The 23,172-nt window shown below is 35.2% G+C and overlaps 1 protein-coding gene across 9 annotated transcripts in view; it reads left to right on the forward strand.

Moving 5' to 3' along the window:
• KIF27 (kinesin family member 27) overlaps positions 1-23,172 on the forward strand; it is a 96,051-nt gene that overhangs the window by 6,550 nt on the left and 66,329 nt on the right. For 4 of the 9 annotated variants that reach the window (XM_082401133.1, XM_082401132.1, XM_082401138.1 and 1 more), the window contains 5 exons: positions 710-1,094; positions 6,949-7,176; positions 10,247-11,190; positions 16,336-16,479; positions 22,656-22,862. In XM_082401133.1, coding sequence (XP_082257259.1) covers positions 797-1,094; positions 6,949-7,176; positions 10,247-11,190; positions 16,336-16,479; positions 22,656-22,862 — 1,821 coding nt within the window. In that variant the 5' untranslated portion in view covers positions 710-796. The remainder of the gene's footprint in view (positions 1-709; positions 1,095-6,948; positions 7,177-10,246; positions 11,191-16,335; positions 16,480-22,655; positions 22,863-23,172) is intronic. The other 5 variants (XM_082401134.1, XM_082401140.1, XM_082401137.1 and 2 more) reach the window with 5 other exon arrangements.

The following is a 23,172-nucleotide window of genomic DNA, read 5'->3' on the forward strand; positions in this document are numbered from 1 at the left end:
TTTGTACTACTTGTGTACGTGTACAATTACCCAATTATTTCCTTGCCTTATGTTTCTTTTTAATTAATTTATTTATTTATGGCTGAGTTGGGTCTTCGTTGCTGCATGGGCTTTCTATAGTTGCTGACAGCGGGGGCTACTCTTCGTTGCGGTGCGCAGGCTTCTCATTGTGGTGGCTTCTCTTGTTGCAGAGCACGGGCTCTAGGCACACGAGCTTCAGTAGTTGTGACACATGGGCTCAATAGTTGTGGTGCACAGGCATAGTTGCTCCGTGGCATGTGGAATCTTCCCAGACCAGGGCTCAAACCTGTGTCCTCTGCATTGGCAGGCGGGTTCTTAACCACTGCGCCACCAGGGAAGTCCTTGCCTTATGTTTCTAATTCCCCAATTATTCAATATTTAGATTAATGAGCTGGGAAACATATTACCACTATAGAAAGAATAGCATAATGGAATCCCATGCACTTATCACTTTGCTTCATCATTTACCAACTCAAGGCTCCCATCCCCTAGATTATTTTGCAGCAAATCCAGACATCATATCATTTCATCTATAAATTATAGGTATACTTTTTCAAGACAGATTTACTCTTTGTAGCTATCTTATATTAGAACAAAACCTGCTTTAATTGACTTTGCTTTAGAAGTTGCTTAGTTTATTAGGATAGAGAAGTCAATAACTAAATTTTGTTTTTATTTTGATACACAGGGGTCCAGATCTTACGTAAAATGGATGTTTCTCACACTAGATACTGCATATTAAGTAGAAAATCTATTTAGTAAAATCTAAGCTGCCATGGAAGAAATACCAGTAAAAGTTGCTGTAAGAATTAGACCTCTGCTGTGCAAAGAAGTTCTTCATAATCATCAAGCTTGTGTGAGAGTTATTCCAAACACCCAACAAGTTATCATTGGGAAAGATAGAGTCTTTACTTTTGATTTTGTTTTTGGCAAAAATTCCACTCAAGATGAAGTTTATAATACCTGTATAAAGCCACTAGTGTTGTCACTCATTGAGGGCTATAACGCAACCGTTTTTGCCTATGGACAGACTGGATCTGGGAAGACATACACCATTGGAGGAGGCCATGTTGGTAAGATTCTCATACTCTTTGACTTTTATTTGAGACAGTAGAAAGAAGCTGAAATACCACAGTGCCTGACACATAGTAGGTGCTCAGCATATTAACTGAATGAAATAATCAATAGGATAACAGATGTGTTCATAAGATCATCATCTTTGAAAGATTTGTTTTAAATATTGAAGTTTCATTAAACAATTTATGATTATATTTGCTTGAGGAAAGATGTTTAAGACAATGTTCAGTATTCAGCCCTTTGCTGTTTTTCCCCAGTTTTGAGATATAATTGACATGTAACTTGTATTAGTCCAAAGTATATAGCATAATAGTTTGATATATCTATATATTGCAAAATGATTACCACAGTAAGTTCAGTTAACATCAATCACCTCAGTTACATTTTTCTTCTTGTGATGAGAACTTTTAAGTTCTACTCCCTTAACAATTTTCACAGCTTGGTCACATACTTACAGCTATATTGTTTTTTTTTAAGAGGCCATGAATACAATTTTAATTCCTTAAGGGAAAAGGTTATTAAAGTTATCTATTGTCCTAAAATATTTTAGCTGCTCTAAAATACTTCATACCAAAAGAAATAGATCACCAATAGGAAGAGTTTTTGATTTTTTTTCTGCTAGTTTAAAAAAAATTAATGTTCATTGTAAAAAGAATTGCAAGTGATGCTTAAGAAATCTAATTAAACAAATGAAAGCTCCTCTCATTCCCAGGAAATAACAGTTTGATGTATACATTCAGAGTCCTCTAGATATTTTTCTAGGTACATTACAAGTACTCACACATGTAGTTTTTTGTTTTTTTTGTTGTTAGTTTATTTGTTTGATGAGGTATTTCATACCTGTGATTCTGTAACTTTCTTTTTGCATTTAACGATATAAAATATCATTTCATTTCTTTCCATTTGGGTCATAGAGTTTCACCTCATTTTTTTGGGCTGTACATATAATGTTCCATAGTTTGAACGGATCATAGTTCATCCATTCCAGTATTAATGGACAGGATTAGTGTTTGGTTTTGATTTTTACTGTTATAAAAAGTTACAGTGTATATATCTTTATACATTTAACTTTGCATCCGTTTGTTAGTATTTCTGTAGAATAGATTCCTAGAAGTAGATTTGTTGAGTAATGGGTATGCACATTTAAAATGTGGATAGATACTGACAAATTATCCAAAAGGGTGTACCAGTTTATATCCTGCCACCAATATGTGAAAGCCATTTATTTGCTCATATCCTTGCCAGTTACTGGAAATCATAAATCCAAAATTTTTTTTTCACTATCTGATAAGTGAAGAATTGCACTTTGTTGTTTGAAGTTACATTTCTTGGTGTATTTGTGAAAATAGCATTTTTGATTTCCCAGGCTATCTGTAAGACACCAATTCTGGGTCAGTCACCTGCTGTTTGATTATTGACCATGGAAATAATGTAGTTTTTTTCTCCAATAAATAATTTATTGAGCTTTTGCAGTGGCTAGAGTACCATGCTAGGCACTGTGGTAGATGAAAATCTCTTATTTTTCAATATGATGCTTATCTAAACTACTATTCATTTCCCTGCTTTTCAGAACCTTGGATTTACCAACTTTTACCAGGCATAATCTTCTCTAAAAACTTTCATTTGCATACTCTTTAAATAGTGTATAAGAGCTAAATGATGGCTATTAAAGTATAAAACTTTACAGTTTTTCTCTCTGAAATAGTCTTTCAGGAATATAAGAGTGACAGTGAAAATGTGATTTTTAGGTTACCAGAATACATTTTGAAGCTTTATTTGTAAATATTATTTGTAATTCAGCTTTTTTTTTTTTAAGTCTTTTGAGTGACTGTGCTTTGTTATCTGTTGAAGTGGGAAATGAATGAGCTATTTCTGATCAGCCTCATATTCTGGCTAATCTAGAATGCATATATTCAATATATGCTGGAGTTTATAGATAGTACTATTGGCTAGTTCCTGGAAGCTCTCCAAAAGGAATTTTCACTTTCTCTTGTACTGGAAAAACCTGCAGCTTCCCATATTTGCTACATGATGGCAATCAAAGGCGGTCCAAGTTAGTAAGGTTCAGATTTTCAGGATGTTTGTTGCCAAAAATCTGAACATTGGTAATCTTCAACTTGGAAGCAAGTTGTTTTTAAGGTTCATTTGTAAGCCACCTTTTTGTAGCTTGGAATATATTTTCCATGGAACAATGCTAAAAATGGTGGGCAGGTTTCTAAATTGGCCTACAGAAACTTATTTAACTTTAAGTCCAATTTATTCTTTTACTTATTCTAAATTTTATCTTGTACATTTTTTTTTACTATTTTAAAAATTGTGGTTAAAAAAATAAATGTAAAACAAAATTTACCATTTTAACCATTTTTAATAGTACAGTTTTATGACATTAAGTATATTCACAGTGTTTTGTAACCATCACTGCTCTTTCCAAAATTTTTCATCTCCCCAAATAGAAGCTTTGTACCCATTAAGCAATAACTGTCCTCCCCCCGCCATCCCGTGGTAACCTCGAATTTACTTTCTTTGACTGTAAGTTTGCCTCTTCTAGATATTTCATAGAAGTGGAATCATACAGTATTTGTCCTCCTATGTCTGGCTTCTGTACTTAGCATAATGTATCTAAGGATATCCTACATGTTGTAGCATGTATTGGAACTTCATTCCTTTTTATGACTGAATGATTTTCCATTGTATGTATAAGTCATCTTTTGTTTATCCATTCATCTGTTGAGGGACACTTGAATTGTATTCCCCTTTAGGCTATTGTGACTAATGCTGCTGTGAACATTGGTGTACAAATATCTGAGTCTCTTGTATGCATTTCTATTCATTCATGTTATTGTGTTAATCTGTGTTCTGCGTTGCGGAAGTGATGGAGGAGAAGAGGCAGTGATGCAGGAGAAGAGGTGTAGAGATGTTCCCTCCCTCAGTCCTGGATTGAGGTCTTGGCTTGGGCAGAACTGGTCTTTCTGTACCTCTCTTCTGCATATGTCCTTTGCTGCCATTAGACCCTGGCTTGCTCCCCTGTCCCTTTCTTATGCCTGTTTACCCTCAAACTACCTGTACCTTTCCATCCCAGAAATCTCAAAACATGCTTTTTGGCTAAATGTGAAGAAATATGACACAAATAATTTTTTTAAAAGGGTTCTTGCTAACATAAATGAGTTGCATTCCAATGATTGGGATTCTCCCCAGACCATAATAAATGATCTAAAGAGAGATATTTTAGATATTTTAGGTACTACCTGTACCTATTTTGAACTTCACTGGTGCCACTTATGCCTATTGCATTCCTGGGGTTTTCAATAAATATTTTCTTATTAAATCTTTTATTTTTGCCTTAAACTGTTATATAAATATCATTTAGTTTTTTTCATTGTCATGTCATTTGATTGTAAGCTTTTTTTATGCTGCTTCCAATTCTATACAGTATATTTAGTTTATTTTTAAGTTATTTATATTTAAAACTTTTATTTTTAGACTATATATATTTATTTCTAAAGATAAAAATTCAGATATTACAACCATAAGATAAAAGTAAAAGTTTTTCTTTCTTTTCTCTCCCTGTTCTAACTCCCCAGAGGTAACCACCATTTTTTGTGAATTTTTTCAAAAATATTCTTTGCATAGATATGTATGTTTTCTTTTATGCAAATGAATTTGCTCTGCAGTTGCTTCTTTTAACTTTATGGCTCTTAGACATCTGTTTAACAATAGGTGCATGGTATACCATTGTTAACCATTCTCCTACTAATGGATTTATTAGTGTTTGGAATTTTTTATCAATTACAAGAAATTTTTACTGATCCTTATACAACACCTTTGGGTATGTGTACATGTATTTCTTTAAGAAATACTATATCTGAGTCAAAGGGTGATCACGTTTCAACTTTTGATACTATTGATACTAATGTTTCTCCAAAAAAGCTGTGCTGGTTAACATTGTCATAGTATTCTAGAGGACCAATTTGCTCACCTTGAGGAAATGGGGCATTATCAAATTTAAAAATCATTGCTCACATGACATTTTAAACAGTGAATAATCATAAACAGTGATCACAGTTTTTCATTAATTACATTGATGTTCACAATTACATTGTGAATACAGTTTTTCATCAATTACAATGATGTGATTTTTAATAGTATTTTAGTGTTAATAATTGAGAGAATGCTGGGTAAATCAGTCTTTATTGTATCTTAAAATAATAGTTACATTTCTCACTTCCCCTCTGTTTTACCCACTCTTGCTGCCATCCACCACCCCACTTCTCTCTGCTCCTCTTTGCAGCAGAACCTTGAAGGTATTATCTGTGACTCGTGGTGTCAGTTCTCCTCTCGGTCTTTCTTACACTCACTCCGTTCAGACTTTCACCTCCACTACCACTGACACTGCAATTGTCAGGATATCACAAATGCCCTTCACTTTACTAAATTTAGTGGTCAATTCTCATCAAACCGGCCTTTCAGCAAATTTGATGCATGCTCTCCACTTGGTTTCCAGGCCACCACATTCTTGGTTTCCTCCTACTTAACTGGTCACTCCTCATGCTCTCTTGCTGGTTCCTGATAAGTGAACCAACAAATGATGAAGTGCCCAGGGCTCAATCTTTGGTATTCTCTTCTGACTCTCAGCTTTTCCCCTTGGTCTCATCCAGCCCTATGACATTAAATACCATCTATATATAGCTTCCAGTTTTTTACCTCCAGTCCAGACGACTGTCTTGTACTCTAGTCTCATATATCCAACTGCCTATTCAACCTTCCCAATTGTATCCCTAATAGATACCTCAAACTTAATAGGTCAAAAAATGAACTTCTGCCATTTTCCCCTTAAACCAACTCAACACACACTCTTCCCTATATCAGTTGATGGCAACTCCACTGGCTCAAGACAAAATCTTGGAGTCATCCTTGACTCATCACTTTCTGTCACATTCCATATCCAATCTGTCAGGGAATCTTAATGGCTCTCCCTTCAACATAAATCCAGAATCTGGTCACTTCTCACCTTTCTCTGCTGCCAACCTTATGCCACCATCATGTCCACCTCTCCCCCGAACCCTCTAGACTCCTGGATTAGTGCACTGGTCTCCTAAGTGGTCTCCCCACTTCTGCCCCTACCCTTCTATGATTGAGGCAAAATGCAGCAGACAGAGTGGTCTCTTTTAAATCCCAAGTTACTGCTCTGCTTCAGTGGCTCTCATCTCACCCAGAATAAGACCTAAAGTCTATCGTGGTCTCCAAGGACCTACATGGTCTTGTTTCTGTCACTTCTCTGACCTCATGCCCTGCCACTCTCCCCTTGCTCCCTCTGCTCCAGCTACAATGGCCTCCTTGTTTATGGATCACACCATTTTAGCACCTTTGCGCTTGCTGTTCTGGGACATTCAGATACCTACATGGCTCCTCTGCCACCTCTTTCAAGTTTCTGCTCAAATGTCAGCTTCTCCGTGATGCCCATCAAATACACTTACACTTCCAGTCCCCCTTACCTTGCCCTATTTTCTTCTCCAGGCATACTTAATGCCTTTTAATATACTATATAATTCACTTATTCTTTTTTGCTGTTGTCAGTCTCTCCTAGTACAGTTCCTTAAGGGCAGGGATCTTTTCCTTGTTTTGTTCACTGATGGTTCCCAGGGTCCTAGAATACTGCCTGGCACATAGTAGGTACTATATAAATATTGAATGAATGCATGAATGAAGTTTGGGTAAGAGCATGCATGTGAAAACTTTCACTTCTGAACTTTATAGAAAAAAATGTTCTATTTTTCTATTTTAAAAATTTATAATAGAAATTTGAGAAAATAAATTTATTGATTGTAGCTTTTCATATATCTTAAATTTCAGATGTGCTTTCTTTCTCTAAATTTTCAGCTTCAGTTGTGGAGGGTCAAAAAGGTATCATTCCTCGTGCTATCCAAGAAATATTTCAAAACATCTCTGAAAATCTTAGCATTGACTCTAAGATAAAAGTGTCTTATATAGAAGTATACAAGGAAGACCTAAGAGATCTTCTAGAATTGGAGACATCTATGAAGGATCTTCACATCAGAGAAGATGAAAAGGGAAACACAGGTAAAGTAGCCTACTTAGTTGATAGTCTTCATTAGCAAATGAATATGATTTAATTCAGTTTCTGGATATTTTCCAAGGATTCTTTAAAAACAGACATAGAAACAAAATGCATTTGTTTTTGCTTTTAAATTGAATAACTTATTGATTACCAGTAGCAGTTAATGCACGCAGGTGAAAAGTAGAAGTTCAAGGTGGTTGGTAAGATGAAGTTATTAAGGTGTAATTCCAAATACAGATGACCCTTGAACAATGTGGCGGGGAGGGTGGCGATTAGGGGTGCCGACCCTCTGCGCAGTCAAAAACCCAAGTATAATTTACAGTCGTCCTTCTGTATCCATAGTACTGCCTCAGCGGATTCAACTAACCTCAGATTGCATAGTACTGTAGTATTTACTATTGAAAAAAATCCACATGTAAGTGGACCTGCACAGTTCAAACCTGTGTTGTTCAAGGATCAACTGTAATTATTTCCTATAATTGCCACCTCCCCCGCCCCTGGGCTGATCTTAAGAAAGTGTGACATAGGCTAAATTAATTTTTGTACTTTTTTTCTCCCAGAGTTACCCTGAGGTTGGGGATGGCTTCTCCCTTTGGTGTTTTGGTGTTCATCCAAGTTGATCCAAGAACTCTCCTTTCTTCCTTTCTGATTTTTGTCCCAGCACTCCTATTGCTTCCTCTTTTTTTTTATTTTTTAATTTAGAGTTTATGTGTTTGCTCCTTCATATTGACATTTACTCGTCCTTTGTTGTGCTTCTCAAGGTCTGACGTTCTGTGCTGTCAACCTGTTAATCTCGTTAAATATCTGTTTGTTTGGAAATGGGAGAACGTTAGAATGGGAAGGTCAAAATACAAGTATTTTAAAGAATAACACTTTCTGATTTTCTGACTTAAAAGGTAATATGTTCAACGTAGAACATTTTGAAAACATAGCAAAGTATAAGGAAGAAGGTTAAAGATCATCTTTAATCTCAGAACTCAGAAATAGCAACTTCCAATTTTGGTGTGTTTCCTTACAGATTTCTTTTTCTACACACATCTGATTAAAAAAAAAAATACACTCACAACCCCACATATTGTATTGCATCTTATTTTTTCACTTAATATTTATATTGTAAGAATTTTCATGTCATTAAATATTTTTCAAATTTATGACTTCATGTGGTCATGTAATTTTGTCTTCTGAGTATATTATAATAATCGATTTGACTAATAGTCCATTATTGGACATTTTGGTTGTTTCCAGATTTTCATGATTATTAATAACAATGACTGTTCTTAGATGTCTTCTTCTCCTAGAAAACACATTTAGTGGAACCTTCCTCCTTCCTGGAGATAAAGGATCCTGCCAAGGGAGTGATTCCCTGGGGGAATTTCCTGGCAGTTAGGAAAATAAGATGGCTCGCTCCTTCAGCAGCAGCCTGCAGGGGGCAGTAAAGCTCGCCTCTGTAGGCCCTGTCCTGGCAGCTCTGGCATTGCTGGATGTTTGAAGAAATAGGTTATTGTTTTGTTTTTTAGAAAAAAAGCATACATAGTACTTTGTGACCTTATTAGATAATTTTGTATAGTTTATCTTTTCTGGATGAAATCCAGACTGATGTTTTGAGCTTCTGTAAAATGTAATTATTGAATGTTTTTATCTTTTATTAAAAGTTACAAAAAAAATACATGTTTATTGTAAAATAGACAGTACGGAAGTATACACTATCACGCCTCATAAACTTAGTGATGGAAATACTCCACACCTGATAGCAATCCTGCAAAAATTTTGGTAGGATGTAACAGTCTTAAGACAAATTACCACATATCTTATAAAATGTCCCAATCACAACCAAAATGCATTTGTTTGACATATTTATTGAGTTTCTCTGTATCAGGTGGTAGTTGGTATCTAATCTGGATGCTGCACAATTAGCATCATCTTGGAAGCTTTTTAAGAAATACTGATTTCTGGGCCCCACTTTTCACAGATTCTGATGAATTAGTTAAAGATGGGGCATGGGTGTTGGTACTTTCCCTTTTATAAAGCTCCCAGGTGATTTTCAGCTGGGTTTGAGGACCATAGATAGTGCTAAGCTATAGCCTAACATTAGAAAACTTTTAGAAAAGTTATACTGTGCTTTATGGTTAAATTGTTATATTTTATAATCACTGATAGTTTAGCACTCCCTGTTGTAGTACAGGTACATTAGAACTTTAAATGAACTGGGCTGTTAAAAAAGGTGTCATGATGGAAACAATGCAAGAAAAATGAATATTTTTTAAAGAAACAGTGACATGACAAGATCTGATTAAAGAGGGAGCTTGGTGCTGTAATTCAAGCACAGACTTGGGAGGTTTACTGCTGTGATTCAAATCCCAAATCCACCTACTCCTTTTTGAAATATTTTTGGATATAAACAAATAACACATGTAGTAAGCTTAGGTTATTTTGGGTTCTATTCTGCCGTTAAAATAGAAACTTTTTTGCCTTTTTTGAATTGCCTTGCACTCTTATATTATGTAGGGGAAACCTGTTTTTAAAATGAATAAACAACTTTATTTATATTGAAATTTTCATTTATCATTGGTTATTTACCAAAAACTTTAAACCTTAGGATGGCTTGAATATTAACGAAACTCAAAAGAAACTAATTTAATTTAATTTTAATTAATCTACTACTGATTAATTCTTTTGAGTTATATATATAATTAATCTATTATCTTTCAATCAGTATATTAGACTCTACAAATCAAAATACTGGAATAAAGAATTTTTCTTTTGTCATGTGTTTTAAAGAATTGAGTGTGATGTGTGATTCCAAAAAAAACCCACAGATTGTTTAAAACATACATATATGTATGACATCTTTTAGAATTTAAACATCAAAATGAATGCCATCTATTGAAATAGTCCTGTTAGAAGATTATCTAAAATTACTTAATGATGTTGCTGATGTTACTTTTATTTTGAAATGCTATGAATTTTTTTAAAGGGACTGTCTTAGCTGGGCAGTATAAGCAAATGATAATTGTTGTGTGGTTAATTTAACTCTACTGGATTTTTACTAAAACTTGCTGTTGCTATTTTAAGTGATTGTTGGGGCCAAGGAATGCCAGGTGGAAAGTGCAGATGAAGTGATGAGTCTCCTGGAGATGGGGAATGCAGCCAGGCATACGGGTACCACCCAAATGAACGAGCACTCCAGTAGGTCACACGCGATTTTCACAATCAGCCTTCGTCAAGTGGCGAAAAATAAAGAGGCAGCTGAAGATGGATCGTGGTATTCCCATCAGCATATTGTCTCAAAGTTCCACTTTGTGGATTTGGCTGGATCAGAAAGAGTAACCAAAACAGGGAATACTGGTGAACGGTTCAAAGAATCCATTCAAATCAACAGTGGCTTGCTGGCTTTAGGAAACGTAATAAGCGCTCTTGGGGACCCACGCAGGAAGAGTTCACATATTCCATACAGGGATACTAAAATTACCCGGCTTCTGAAAGATTCCCTGGGAGGCAGTGCCAAGACCGTCATGATCACCTGTGTCAGCCCATCCTCCTCGGATTTTGACGAGTCCTTAAATTCTCTCAAATATGCCAACAGAGCACGCAACATTAGAAACAAACCCACCTTAAACTTCAGCCCTGAGTCAGACCGTATGGGCGAAATGGAATTTGAGATTAAGTTGCTTCGAGAAGCTTTGCAAAGCCAGCAGGCTAGTAGCAGCCAAACTAGCCAGATCCATCGGGAGGGGACTCCTGATAAAAATAGGATCCATTCTCTTGAGGAGCAAGTTGCTCAGCTACAAGGAGAATGTTTGGGTTACCAAAATTGTTTAGAGGAAGCCTTTACCTTCCTGGTGGACTTAAAAGATTCTGTCAGACTAAACCAAAATCAGCAACACAAACTGCAGGAGTGGTTTAACGTGACCCAGGAGGTCACCTCATTCAGAGGACACCAAGGCATTGGAAACCTGGAAGAAGGACCACAGCATATTACAGTTCTCCAGCTGAAGCGAGAGCTTAAGAAATGCCAGGTACTTAGACACTACCTTTGTAAGTAACTTGTTTAAAGACTAAATTTATCTGGGCAAGTAAGAGTCGTTTTGGAATTTCAGAAGTTTTTTTGGAAAGGATTATATATAAAATCTCATTTGCCTTTACTCTGTTTCTTTTTCCCTTTTCCTATTGCTTTCTCCTCATAATTCATCTCTTTCTTGGCTCCTCCTCCTTTCTCCTTCAAATGTATTTTAATTTGTTGTATTTATTAAGTAGGCTCTTGTGGGACTGGTCATTAATTTAGAGGATGAAAAGAAACACAGTTTCAGAACAAAATTAGGTTAAATTTTATTGAGTTTTTAATCCCTCTTTAGGTCAGTGCTTCTTGAAAGAAAAAAAGTACTTCATCCCTTGAGTTTGGTGTTTTGATTTTTTAGACAAACAAATAAATCATCATATTTGATAATATTTAAGGAATGTAGCTATGTACATGTATACATATTTTATATATGTATATTGAGTTGAAAATTACATTTTCCCACTTTTCATTTGAAAAATATTTGTTATTTAAAGATTATGTGTCACTGGGGAAATAATGGAGAATAGACATACCTGGTTCTGCTTATGTGGAGTTTGCAATCTGGTGGGCAAATGGATATTCCTCCATTTTTTTAAAAATAGGAAAACATACGTAATGACGGCTTTCTAGTTAGAAATCTTTCCTCAATATCTATTTGTATGTATTAGAAAGAAACCTCTATTACAGCAATTCTCAAACTTTTTGCTCACAAGGTTTTTTTACTTTCTTCAAATTGAGGTTCCCTAAAGAGCTTTTGTTTATGTGGGTTGTTATCTATTGATATTTACCATATTAGAATTAAAACAACAAATTTAAACTATTAATTCATTCAGAACTAACAATAATAACCCGATTACATGTTAATATAAAGAACATTTTTTCATTAAAAATAACTATTTTCCAAAACAAAAAAATTTAATAACAGTGGAATTGCTTTATATTTTTGCAAATCTCTTTTCATGTCTGATTTAATAGAAGACAGGTGGATTTTCATATCTGTCAGCATGCAATTTGTTGGAATATGTTGTTTTAGGTGAAGTATATGAAGAAAATCCAGCCTCATCTAGATTTGTAGTTGGAAGAGAGGAATATTTTAATGACCTTTTCAGATAATTGTGGATATTGTTTCACATTACATCAAAACTCAACAAGCGGAAATTTCCTAAAGTTTACCTGCAATGTGGGATTTGAAACCATTTTGTTACATTAACATTCACTGATTTTTATCTTGTACTTTGAATGGATATTTTATCCACACATGATTTTGAATCAACATGCATTGGACACTTGAAAAATATTTGTTTACTAAGTTATGCAGATCTTTCAATGCTGACACATTTCACTATACAGTATCAAAAAAAATCACATTCCTTAATATCACCACTGACCTCACCTGCAAAGTCTTTAATTACTGAAAGCTGTCAAGTTTACAGTAGCAGAAGTGTTTTCCAAAATTCTAATTTTTGCATGAAACTTGAATTTTATCATTTGCAACAAATACTATTAGTTGTTTTCCTTGAAATGATGGTTCTGTCACACATACAAGTGTGAATAGTTTGTCTGTTGTTCTTTAGAGTAAAAATAGCACCCTATGAAAAATGTGGCTAGTTCAGCTTGCAACTCAAACAATTGCACAAGATTTTTTGCCCCAGATAACTATCACCCTTCAGTATACAGCAGAACTACTTTATGCATACCTCCTATTTGACACATAGAATACTAAAAAAGTACTCGTGTTGAGATTTAATAAAATCATGTTTATTTCTTCATCAAGATATTCTTAAGTGAAACTGACATTTGTTGGTTTGTTTGTATTGTTAGTGCACAGCAGTGAAGAATACAGTGACTACCACTACAGTTTGGTGACACTTTCTTTATTCATACTAGGAGCCAGCAGTTTTACATATCATTGTTTTTGCACCATCAGTACAAATGACAACATGGTGAAAAAGGCAAATATCATTTTAGTATAACTAGGAAAATGGTTTTAACCTCATGGTACCCTGAAAGGATCTAAGGTTAATGCTAAAAGATTCACTACTGAATACACTATGAGAACTGCTGCTCTTTTACAAAGCTTTGATCTTTAAATATAAGCATATAAAGTACTACTTTTAAAATCATGGTTTTTTTTTTTTTTTTTTTTTTTTTTTTTTGGCTGTGTTGGGTCTTCGTTTCTGTGCGAAGGCTTTCTCTAGTTGTGGCAAGCGGGGGCCACTCTTCATCGCGGTGCGCGGGCCTCTCACTATCGCGGCCTCTCTTGTTGCGGAGCACAGGCTCCAGACGCGCAGGCTCAGGAGTTGTGGCTCACGGGCCTAGTTGCTCCGCGGCATGTGGGATCTTCCCAGACCAGGGCTCGAACCCGTGTCCCCTGCATTAGCAGGCAGATTCTCAACCACTGCGCCACCAGGGAAGCCCGGTTTTTTTTTTTTTTAAGGCAGTAACTCTGCTCTGCCTTTTTCTTAAATAGAGCAGGCCTGGCCCTTCCTCTTTGGTGTAAGAAACTGGCAGAACATTAAGTACAGGTAATAGGAAGCTTGAACTTTGTGGTACACTATAGGAGTTGGTGGTAGAAAGCATGCTTCTAAGATGACTGATTTTGGAAGCCCACAAAACCCATCTGCTTGTGGGTGAGATGGGTAGTAACCTCCTCTCTTCATCTGTTGGAAACTCTAAATTTAAACTTGCTCTAGATTATGTACTCTAGATTATGATATCCCAAAGATATTAACAGTCTTGATGAAAAATGGTACCATGATCAGATTGTTTTGGGAAATGCTAGATTGCAAAAAACAAACAGGTTTCTTAATCCAAAGACTTCCCAGAACTTTGAAAAGTACAGATGTATATTATGAGTCTCCAGGTGAGAGATATAGCATTCAGTGTTACCCAATTTAAAAAAATTGATTCCCTTTTTTGGTCTGCAATCTTCTAGGCGTAGTAATCTATGGATACCACTGAACAGCAAATAGACAAATGATTGGTGTCATTCCTTACCCCATATGTCTCTTTAAAAAATTGTTTTTTAAACTTCATTTTCTGTTCTTTTTTTTCTGTGAGAGAATATAGTAGTTAAGAACATGGGTAACAAACTTCCAGTGTTTGAATCCCAGCTCCTCTGTTTACTAGCTTTCTGACCTTGGACAAATACTTAACCCCTCTGTGCTTCAGTTTCCCTATCTGTAAAATGGAAACACTAATAATAAGCTCTGTTTAGGGTTGCTTTGAAAGCTATTAGAGCATTATTAGTTCCCATAAAGTGATGAGAAAGATGCCTGAGCTATAGTAAGGCTTAATACACATTAGCCTATTATGATCTCCTCTCATTTATTCTTTATCTACCTGGGCCTAGGTTATACATCTGTGGCAGCTAAGGGATTGGACTCAGTAGTTGTAGGTAGGGCCACGTGCCAGGGGTTCTGTGAAGGCAGCTCGTCCCCTCATAAATACCTCTTAAGGCTCTTTGTTACTTTTTTATTCCATAATTTGAACACAAGAACAGTATGTGAACACGAATATACTCAACAGATAAACACTTTTAAATAAATAATAAACAATAAAACTGTAGTTTATAAAGTATATGTAAAAATATTTAAATATGCAGCACTGGGAGAGCAGTTACATTTTAAGCTTCTCGGATGGGCAATTAATTGCCCATAGCAGAGGGTATTAACTAATGAGAATTATAGTTATATTTTATTTTAAAAAGAGAAAAGTCATAAAGGTCATATAAATATATAGGGTTATAAGGACCATCAGGGTCATGCGTCCCCTCCTTATTTGGTCATTCAAAGATCCCAAGCAGAGAAAAGAGGGGACTTGCCCGAAGTCCCAAGGGAAGGCTGTAGCAAATTCAAGACTGGCCTCAGTCCGTGGGTTCCCAGTTCAGAGGCCCATCCACCTCCACGCCACCACCTGAGGGGTCACGCACATGCTCTGGTTTTGTGAATTAAATCTTGTTTGTAAAGAGAGCACCATTTTGTAAATAGCTACTCATTCTTCTCTTTTCCTGTGGCTTAGCGGAAAGAGCATAGGCTTTGGATCTAGAAAGGCCCTGGAGCTGACTGTCAGGAATTTGGTTTATCCAGTGTGTTGTCTTTGGAAGAGGTGTTAACTCACTGAGCTTTAGTTTCTTCATGAAAAAGGAATCATGTCTATTCAGTGAGATGTTTTTAAAATGCCAAGTTACAGGGCTTCCCTGGTGGCGCAGTGGTTGAGAATCTGCCTGCCAATGCAGGGGACACGGGTTCGAGCCCTGGTCTGGGAGGATCCCACATGCCGCAGAGCAACTAGGCCCGTGAGCCACAACTACTGAGCCTGCGCGTCTGGAGCCTGTGCTCCGCAACAAGAGAGGCCGCGATAGTGAGAGGCCTGCGCACTGCGATGAAGAGTGGCCCCCACTTGCCCCAACTAGAGAAAGCCCTCGCACAGAAACGAAGACCCAACACAGCCTAAATAAATAAATAAATAAATAAATTTAAAATGCCAAGTTACAATCTAGCATAAAGTAGACCCTTGACCAATGTTAATTTTCTGTTTATTTAGTTCAAAATTTGTTTTAAAAGTATTATTTGCATATCCCGAGTTTATTTGGAGACAGGCAAACTAAGAAAACTATATGTTTAACCATATTTCCAGACATCTTCAAAATATATCTCTTTTTAGTGAAAGGGTGCAAAATTAGCGAATGTTCTTTATTTAAACATCCAAATGCATTGTTATACTCTATAGGCCAGTTTGGGAAATGTGACCTCTCTGATTTTTAAAAACCCACATTAAAATCTCATGGCAATTCTAGAAAACTTATAAAAATCTCATTGAATGTACTCTAGAACTTGAATAACTGGCTTCAATCTTAAAATGCAGGAAATAAAAATAAGGAAAATCTTCCTATCTTTGTGGTGATTAATTCTTACATTATAGCAGTAATAGGTCCTCTCAGCTGTTTCGGCCTTTCTTATAAAGAAACCAGAAACAAAGGATAAGACAATTTTAAGAGACATCTTCAAGGTGTCATTAAACCACAGTTTTTGTGGTATTATGTGGGCTCTCTCGAGTATTTTCCACATTGAATCTCTCTTGTGCTTTCTTTCCCTCCTCCCAGTGTGCTCTTGCTGCTGATGAAGTAGTATTTAATCAGAAGGACCTGGAAGTGAAGGAACTAAAGAATCAAATGCAAATGATGATGCAGGAAAACAAAGGACATGTTATATCTTTGAAAGAAGCGCAGAAAGTGAATAGGTTGCAGGTAGAGTTTTTTAATGTACCTTGCTCTGTATATTTCATTGGAATAGTACATGACTAAATAAAATAGCATTGTAAATGATAAGTGGGAATGTTTGCAAAAATAGGTTTCAGGTGAAGAGTTCTGAACACAAGCACCTGAAAGAGTTATTACAGTTTTCCTCCTAAATTGGTGTGAAGGGAAAACATTTTTATTGTTAGCTTGACTTGTATTTCAAAAATACAAAACCTTATACCCAGGAGCTTAATTTGCAAATCATGTTATGGTTATCCTTTCTTTATACTTTCCCTTCCGTTGTTTGCCAAGTAATAGGCAATGTGATATTGTCAAGTGTTGGAAGGTAAACACATAATTTAAACTTTTTGATTTGTTAGATTATCGTTTTATACTCCATCAGTGATTTGCTCTTTAATTTTGGCTAAATCTTTCAATTTCTCTATCTTAGCTTTTCTGTATTAACATGGATGTGCCTGCGGAGTAACATGGTATGTCCCTAAATATTATACTCCCTGGCTATGAACTCTACCACCCGCCAAACAGTTAATTTCATTTAAAGCCTTTAGCTTCCTATCAAGGAGTAACTACTGCCCTGAGTAATAATCTGATTCAGGACAAATTAGACTTTGATTTTGACATTATTTTTGTTTTCTTTTTTAATCCTTCTAATTCTGTAATAATTTTAAAACATAAAACATATATAAAATAAAATGTGTTGTTCAGTGATTTATGACAAAGAGAACAGCTGGGTAACCACCACCAGTTCGGGAAATAGCACACTGCCAGCCCCTCGGAAGCCCTTAGTCTCTCCTCCTCGGAGAGAGCTGCTCTCCTAATTTTCATAATGATAATTTCCTTGCTTTGCTTTGTGGTTTTACTATGTATCCTTGAACACTACAGTTTAGTTTTTGTAATTTTTATAAATTTAATCATTCAATATATATTCTTTAGTATCTGGTTGCTTTTATTGAACATTTTATCTGTTCTGATTCATCCACGTTGTTGTGTGTAGCTGTAGCTTGATTAGTTTATAGCTGTACAGGATTTCATTGTATGAATATACCACAATTTATTTTTCTGTTCTACTGTTGATAGACATTTTTTTCTATGAATTTTCTTAAACATGTCTCCTGGTGCACACGCACACACATTTCTTTTGGATTTGTGCCTAGGAGTTGAATTGCTAGGTCATAGGGTAGGCGAATCTTCAACTTTAGTAAATGATACCAAACTTGTTTTCCAGTTTAAACTTGCACCAGCACTGTATGAGCAATCCTGCTGCTCCACTTGCTTGCCAGCATTTGTTATTGTAAATTTTTAAATCTTAGGCAATCTGGTAGGTATGTAATATTATTTTATTGTGGTTTTAATTTGCACTTCCCCGATGACTAGTGAAGTTGAGCACTTCTTCATGTTTTTTTGCTATTTGGATACCTTCTTTTGTGAAATGCTCATTCAAGTTTCTTGCTTGCTTTCCTATTGGACTGAGTCTTTCTATATTATCTTCTAGGAGCTTTATTCTTTTGCCTTTTACATTTTGCTATACAGTTCTCCTGAAATTGATTTTTGTGTATGGGGTAAAGTAAAGGTCAAATTTCAGTTTTTTTCCATAGAGATATCCATTTGTTCCAGCGTCACTTTTTGAAAAGACCATCTTTTCACCACTGTTCTGAGTGCTGTCTTTGTCATAAGTCAAGGTTCATTCATGCATGCATCTATTGTATATTTCTGGGACTTCTGTTGTATCCCATTGGTTTTTCTGTCTTTGGACCAATGTCACATTTCTTATTTATTGCAGGTTCCTAATAAGTCTAGGTATTCTGTAGAGCAAGGCCTCTGCTCTGTTTCCCTCCTCCCCAAGAATGTCTTGGTTGCTCCATATAAATTTTAGAATCAGCTTTTCAAGGACCACAAAAACAAAACAAAACAAAACAAAAAACTTTTTTGTGATTTTGGCTGGCATTGCATTAAATCTATAAGATACATTTGGAAAGAGTTAACATCTTTTGATCATGAGTCTTTTCACTAACCCATGAACATGGTATATTCCTCCATTTACTCATGCTTTCTTTGGTTTTTCTCAATAATGACTCTTTTGTGTGTATGTAGAAGTATTGCACATCTTTTGTTAGGTTCATTCCCAGGTACTTAATTTTTTTATGTGATTATAAATGGAATCTTTTCAGATTTTCATTTTCTTAATTGTTTGTTGGTATGTGTAACTGTATTGATTTGTTTATGTTGATAGCTTATACCCAGCAACCTGATTGAATTCATTTTTTAATTCTGATATTTTATGTAAATTCTTTATGATTTTCATTTATAATTATGTCATCTGCAAATGATGACATTTTTATTTCTTCCTTTATGATCCTTATACCTTTTTTTTTTTTAACTTTACTTCATTGACTGACATCTTTAATACAGTGTTGAATACAAGTGTTGATACCAAGCATCCTTGTCTTGTTTCCAACTGCAGAGGAAAAGCTTTCACTGTTTCAATATTAAGTATCATGCTTGCTGTAGATTTTTTTTTTTTTTTTTTATACTTTTTGGCTGCATTGTGCGGTATGCGGAACTTCCCCGACCAGGATCAACCCGTGCCCCCTGCAGTGGAAGTGTGGAGTCTTAACTGCTGGACCACCAGGGAAGTCCCGATATATATATTTTTTAATTTATCCTTTATCAAACCAAGGAAAATTTCTTTGCTGAGAATTTTTATTATGAATGGATATTAAATTTTATCAAATGATTTTTCTTTATCATGATTTCCTCCCTTTATTCTGTTAATGTGGTGAATTATATTGATTTTTCTAATTTTTAAACCAATCTTATATTCCTGGAATAAACCTTTCTTTGGGTCATGATGTATTGTGTTGGGGGTCCCCAAGACCACCCTCAGGTTGGATGATGCACTAGGAGGACTCAGCATATAGTTGTGCTCATGGCTAAGATTTATTACTGTGAAAGGAGAGCAAAGGGAACAGGGACATAGAGTGAAGTCCCGGAGAAACCAGGCACAAGCTTCCAAGAGTTGTCTCCCGGTGGAGTCACCCACATGTACTTAATTCCCCCAGCAAAGACTGTGACAACTCACGTGAAATGTTGTCTACCAAGGAAACTCAGTAGAGACTCAGGTTTTATTGAGGGCTGGTAATGAAGGCACTCTCTGCCCAGCATGTAACAAAATTCCAGACTACCAGAAGGAAAGCAGGTGTTCAACATAAACCACCTTGTCTGTACAAACACTTTGAGCACAGTGAGCCACTCTTACCAGTTAGGGTGTTGGGAACCCTCTTAAGATCCAAGTTCCCAGACACCAGCCAATGGACAACCTCTTAAGCAGGTCTTTCAAAGGATAGCAGTCAGGTCTGCTGTGTTAACTGTTTTCTACAAGTGTCCTTGATTTGGTTTGTGATTATTTTGTTTAGGATTTTAGCATCTCTATTCATGTGTGAGATTAGCCTATATTTTCCTTTCTCAAAATATTCTTGTTAGATATTGTAACAAATTAGGTTAGCCTAATAATATAGGTTAGGTAGCATTCCTTCTCTTTCTATACTTTGGAAGAGTGTGTGAAAAATTAGTGTTATTTCTTCCTTAAGTGTTTGGTTGAATTCACCTGAAAAACATTTGGGACTGGAACATTTCTTTGTGGAATGTTTTATTATGAATTCAATCATATTTTCTTTTTGCCCCCCTTTTGATAAGGTGTATATTTGTCTAAGAATCTGACAACTGTGTCTAAGTTTTCATATTTATTGGCATAAGTTTGTAATAGTCTCTTATCTCTTTAATGTTTTTAGACATGTGATGATATCCCCCTTTTCATTCCTGGTTATTTGTGCCTTCTCTCTTTTTTTTTTTCCTTGATCAGCTTCACCAGGGGTTTATCAGTTTTATTAGTCTCTTCAGAGAAGAAATTCTTGACTTTGATCTTCTCTAGTATATGTTTATTTATTATTTAATTAATTTCTACCCTTATCTTTATTATTTAATTTTTTCTGCTTTTTTGGGGGATAGGATCCTATGCTATCTTTCTAAATTCTTTAGATGGATGCTTAGTTCCATTGATTTTTAGCCTTTCTATATATTTTTAGCCTTCTATAATATATGCATTTAAATTTATATGTTTCCTCCTAAGCTTATTTTTACCTGCATTCCACATTTGCCTCAAAATATTTCCTAAATTTTATTGTGACTTTTTTCTTTGACTTATGGGTTATATAGTTATTTTATTTCCAACACATGGAGGATTTCTTTTTATTAAGTTTTAGCTTAGTTGCATTTAGTAATTTTTAGCTTAATTGTATGATTTCAGTTCTTTGTGTTGAAACTTGCTTTATGGCTTAGCATAAGGCCAGTTTTTGTAGATACTACAGAAGTGTTTGAAAAGAATGTGTATTCTGCAATCATTGGGTTCTCTTAATCCTGTTTATCCTGTTATTCAAATCTATATTTTTACTCACTTTTTTGGGGTCTTTTTGTCATATCAATGATTTAGAGTGATGTTAAAATCTCCCACTATAATTTTGGATTTGTCTTGAGAATAGTGACCATTTTTGCATTATATATATTTAAGCTCGGTTATTAAGTACAAAGAAATGTAGAATTGTTACATCATCCTGGTGAATTGACCTTTTTTTAAAATCACTTTTTACTTCATTTTATCTCTTCTAATGTTTTTTGCCTTAAAGTCTATTTTATATTAATATAGCTATACCAGCTTTCTTTTGATTAATATTTACATGGTATCTCTTTTTCCATCTTCTTTTTAATCTTTCTATGTCTATTTTAGTTGTGTTTCTTGTAATTAGCAGGTTAGATAACTTTACAATTCTTTCTGACAGTCCTTATCCTTTAATTGGATTACTTAGTTCATTTCTGAATTTAACATAATTACTATTACATTCTGGTTATAATCCCACCATTGTGATTTTTACTTATCCTATCTGCTCTCTGTTCCTTTTTCACTCCTTCTTACCTTCTTTTGGATTAATTGTGTATTTTTAAATTTACTTCATTACCTTAGAAGTTGTACTTTCACTTTTTTTAGTGGTTATTCTGGAGAGTATACCATGCACCCTTGACTTAGTACAGTCTAATATTAATTGGTATTTTTACCCTTTTCCTAGAGAGTATAAGGACTCCATTTAATATTCCCCGTCAACTTATATGCTATTGATATTTTATATTTTAATTATCTGAATACATGACTTTTAAAATAAAGTTACATTTTATAGCTCAGCATTAACACAGTGAAAATTTAGGTTTTTTTTTTCTCCTATTTAAACATTTTAATACATGTGAAATATTAAGATGAATGACATTTCTTGTTTATATAATTTTGTGCTTATAAAACAAAGATTGATGTTAGAGCTTTCTAGATTGGATATACTTCACAATTTTTCTTTAGAGGATATGTAAGAAGCTAAACCACACACGGTGTCTCTCTCCCCCCGCCCCACCCCATAATTTGTTCTGCCTTTGATTTCCAAGTTCTTTCTCCCACGACTCTCAATTGCCTATCTTCTATCTCTTTGTGTTTCTGGCTTTATTTTTCACTGAGTAAAGGCTTTCACTTCACTGCACCTGTTACCACTTTCTGTCCCCTTTGCTGTCACCTCAGCTATTTGCAATTTTCTACACTTTTCAACTTTCTAGTCTCTTGTTACTTCTTGGATTTCACTCTGAAGGTTCAAACTTTTATAAAGATCAGCTAATCATAGTGCTTCAGGTTGGCAAGCTAACCAATCACAGTGTGTGGGGCACTGTCTTGCACACTCTTTAGGCTGTATTTATTGGTGCTTACTATTCAAAAGTTTTTACCACTCAGGACAATCCTAAATTCTTGTGAACACCAGAAGGCTAGTCTTTGTTTTTTTGTTTTTTGGGTTTTTTTTTTTTTTAGAAAAAACAATTTTTTTTTTTTTGGCTGCGCCACGCACCCTGCAGGATCTTAGTTCCCCGACCAGGGATGGAACCTGCGCCCCCTGCTGTGGAAGTGCGGAGTCTTAACCACTGGACTGCCAGGGAAGTCCCAGAAGGCTAGTCTTTGGATAAATGAGGTTTTACTGTTTTGTTAAGGTAGTTGTAATTTTGGTCGATGTACAGTTATTTTTAATCATTACACACATACTGAGGTTCTCTGTTTTTAAAATTCTTACCTCTCTTCTACAAAGAATGAAAAAATAATAGAACAACAACTTCTTGTGGATCAACTGAGTGAAGAACTAACAAAACTTAACCTGTCAGTGACTTCGTCAGTTAAGGAAACTTGTGGAGATGGGCCAGATGCCAGGATACCTGAAAAGAGACCATATACTGTACCATTTGATACCCGTTTGGGGCATTATATTTATATTCCAGCAAGATCAGATTCCAGGAAGGTAAAGTCTAAGCATTAATTTCTTTCTTATTATGAGATTTAAAAAATATTGTATATAATATAATATCACAGTGTATTTGTATAGTCTTAGCAGGGTTTTTTTCCATTTGGTTTCACACACTTTTGTTTATACTCTTCTTTTTTGTTTGTTATGTATACTCTTTTTTAAATCATGCTTCTTTTTAATAAAAAAATTAATAGGTAGGAGAATGTATAGATATATTTGGAAGGAATAGTTGAAGATAATGCTTACATTTATCAAGGAGAAAAAAGCTACCCTTTGCCATTGTATTTTTAGACATGACTAAGTC

Source organism: Balaenoptera borealis (genome assembly GCF_965194805.1).
Source record: "Balaenoptera borealis genome assembly, chromosome: 8".
Classification (NCBI taxonomy): domain Eukaryota; kingdom Metazoa; phylum Chordata; class Mammalia; order Artiodactyla; family Balaenopteridae; genus Balaenoptera; species Balaenoptera borealis.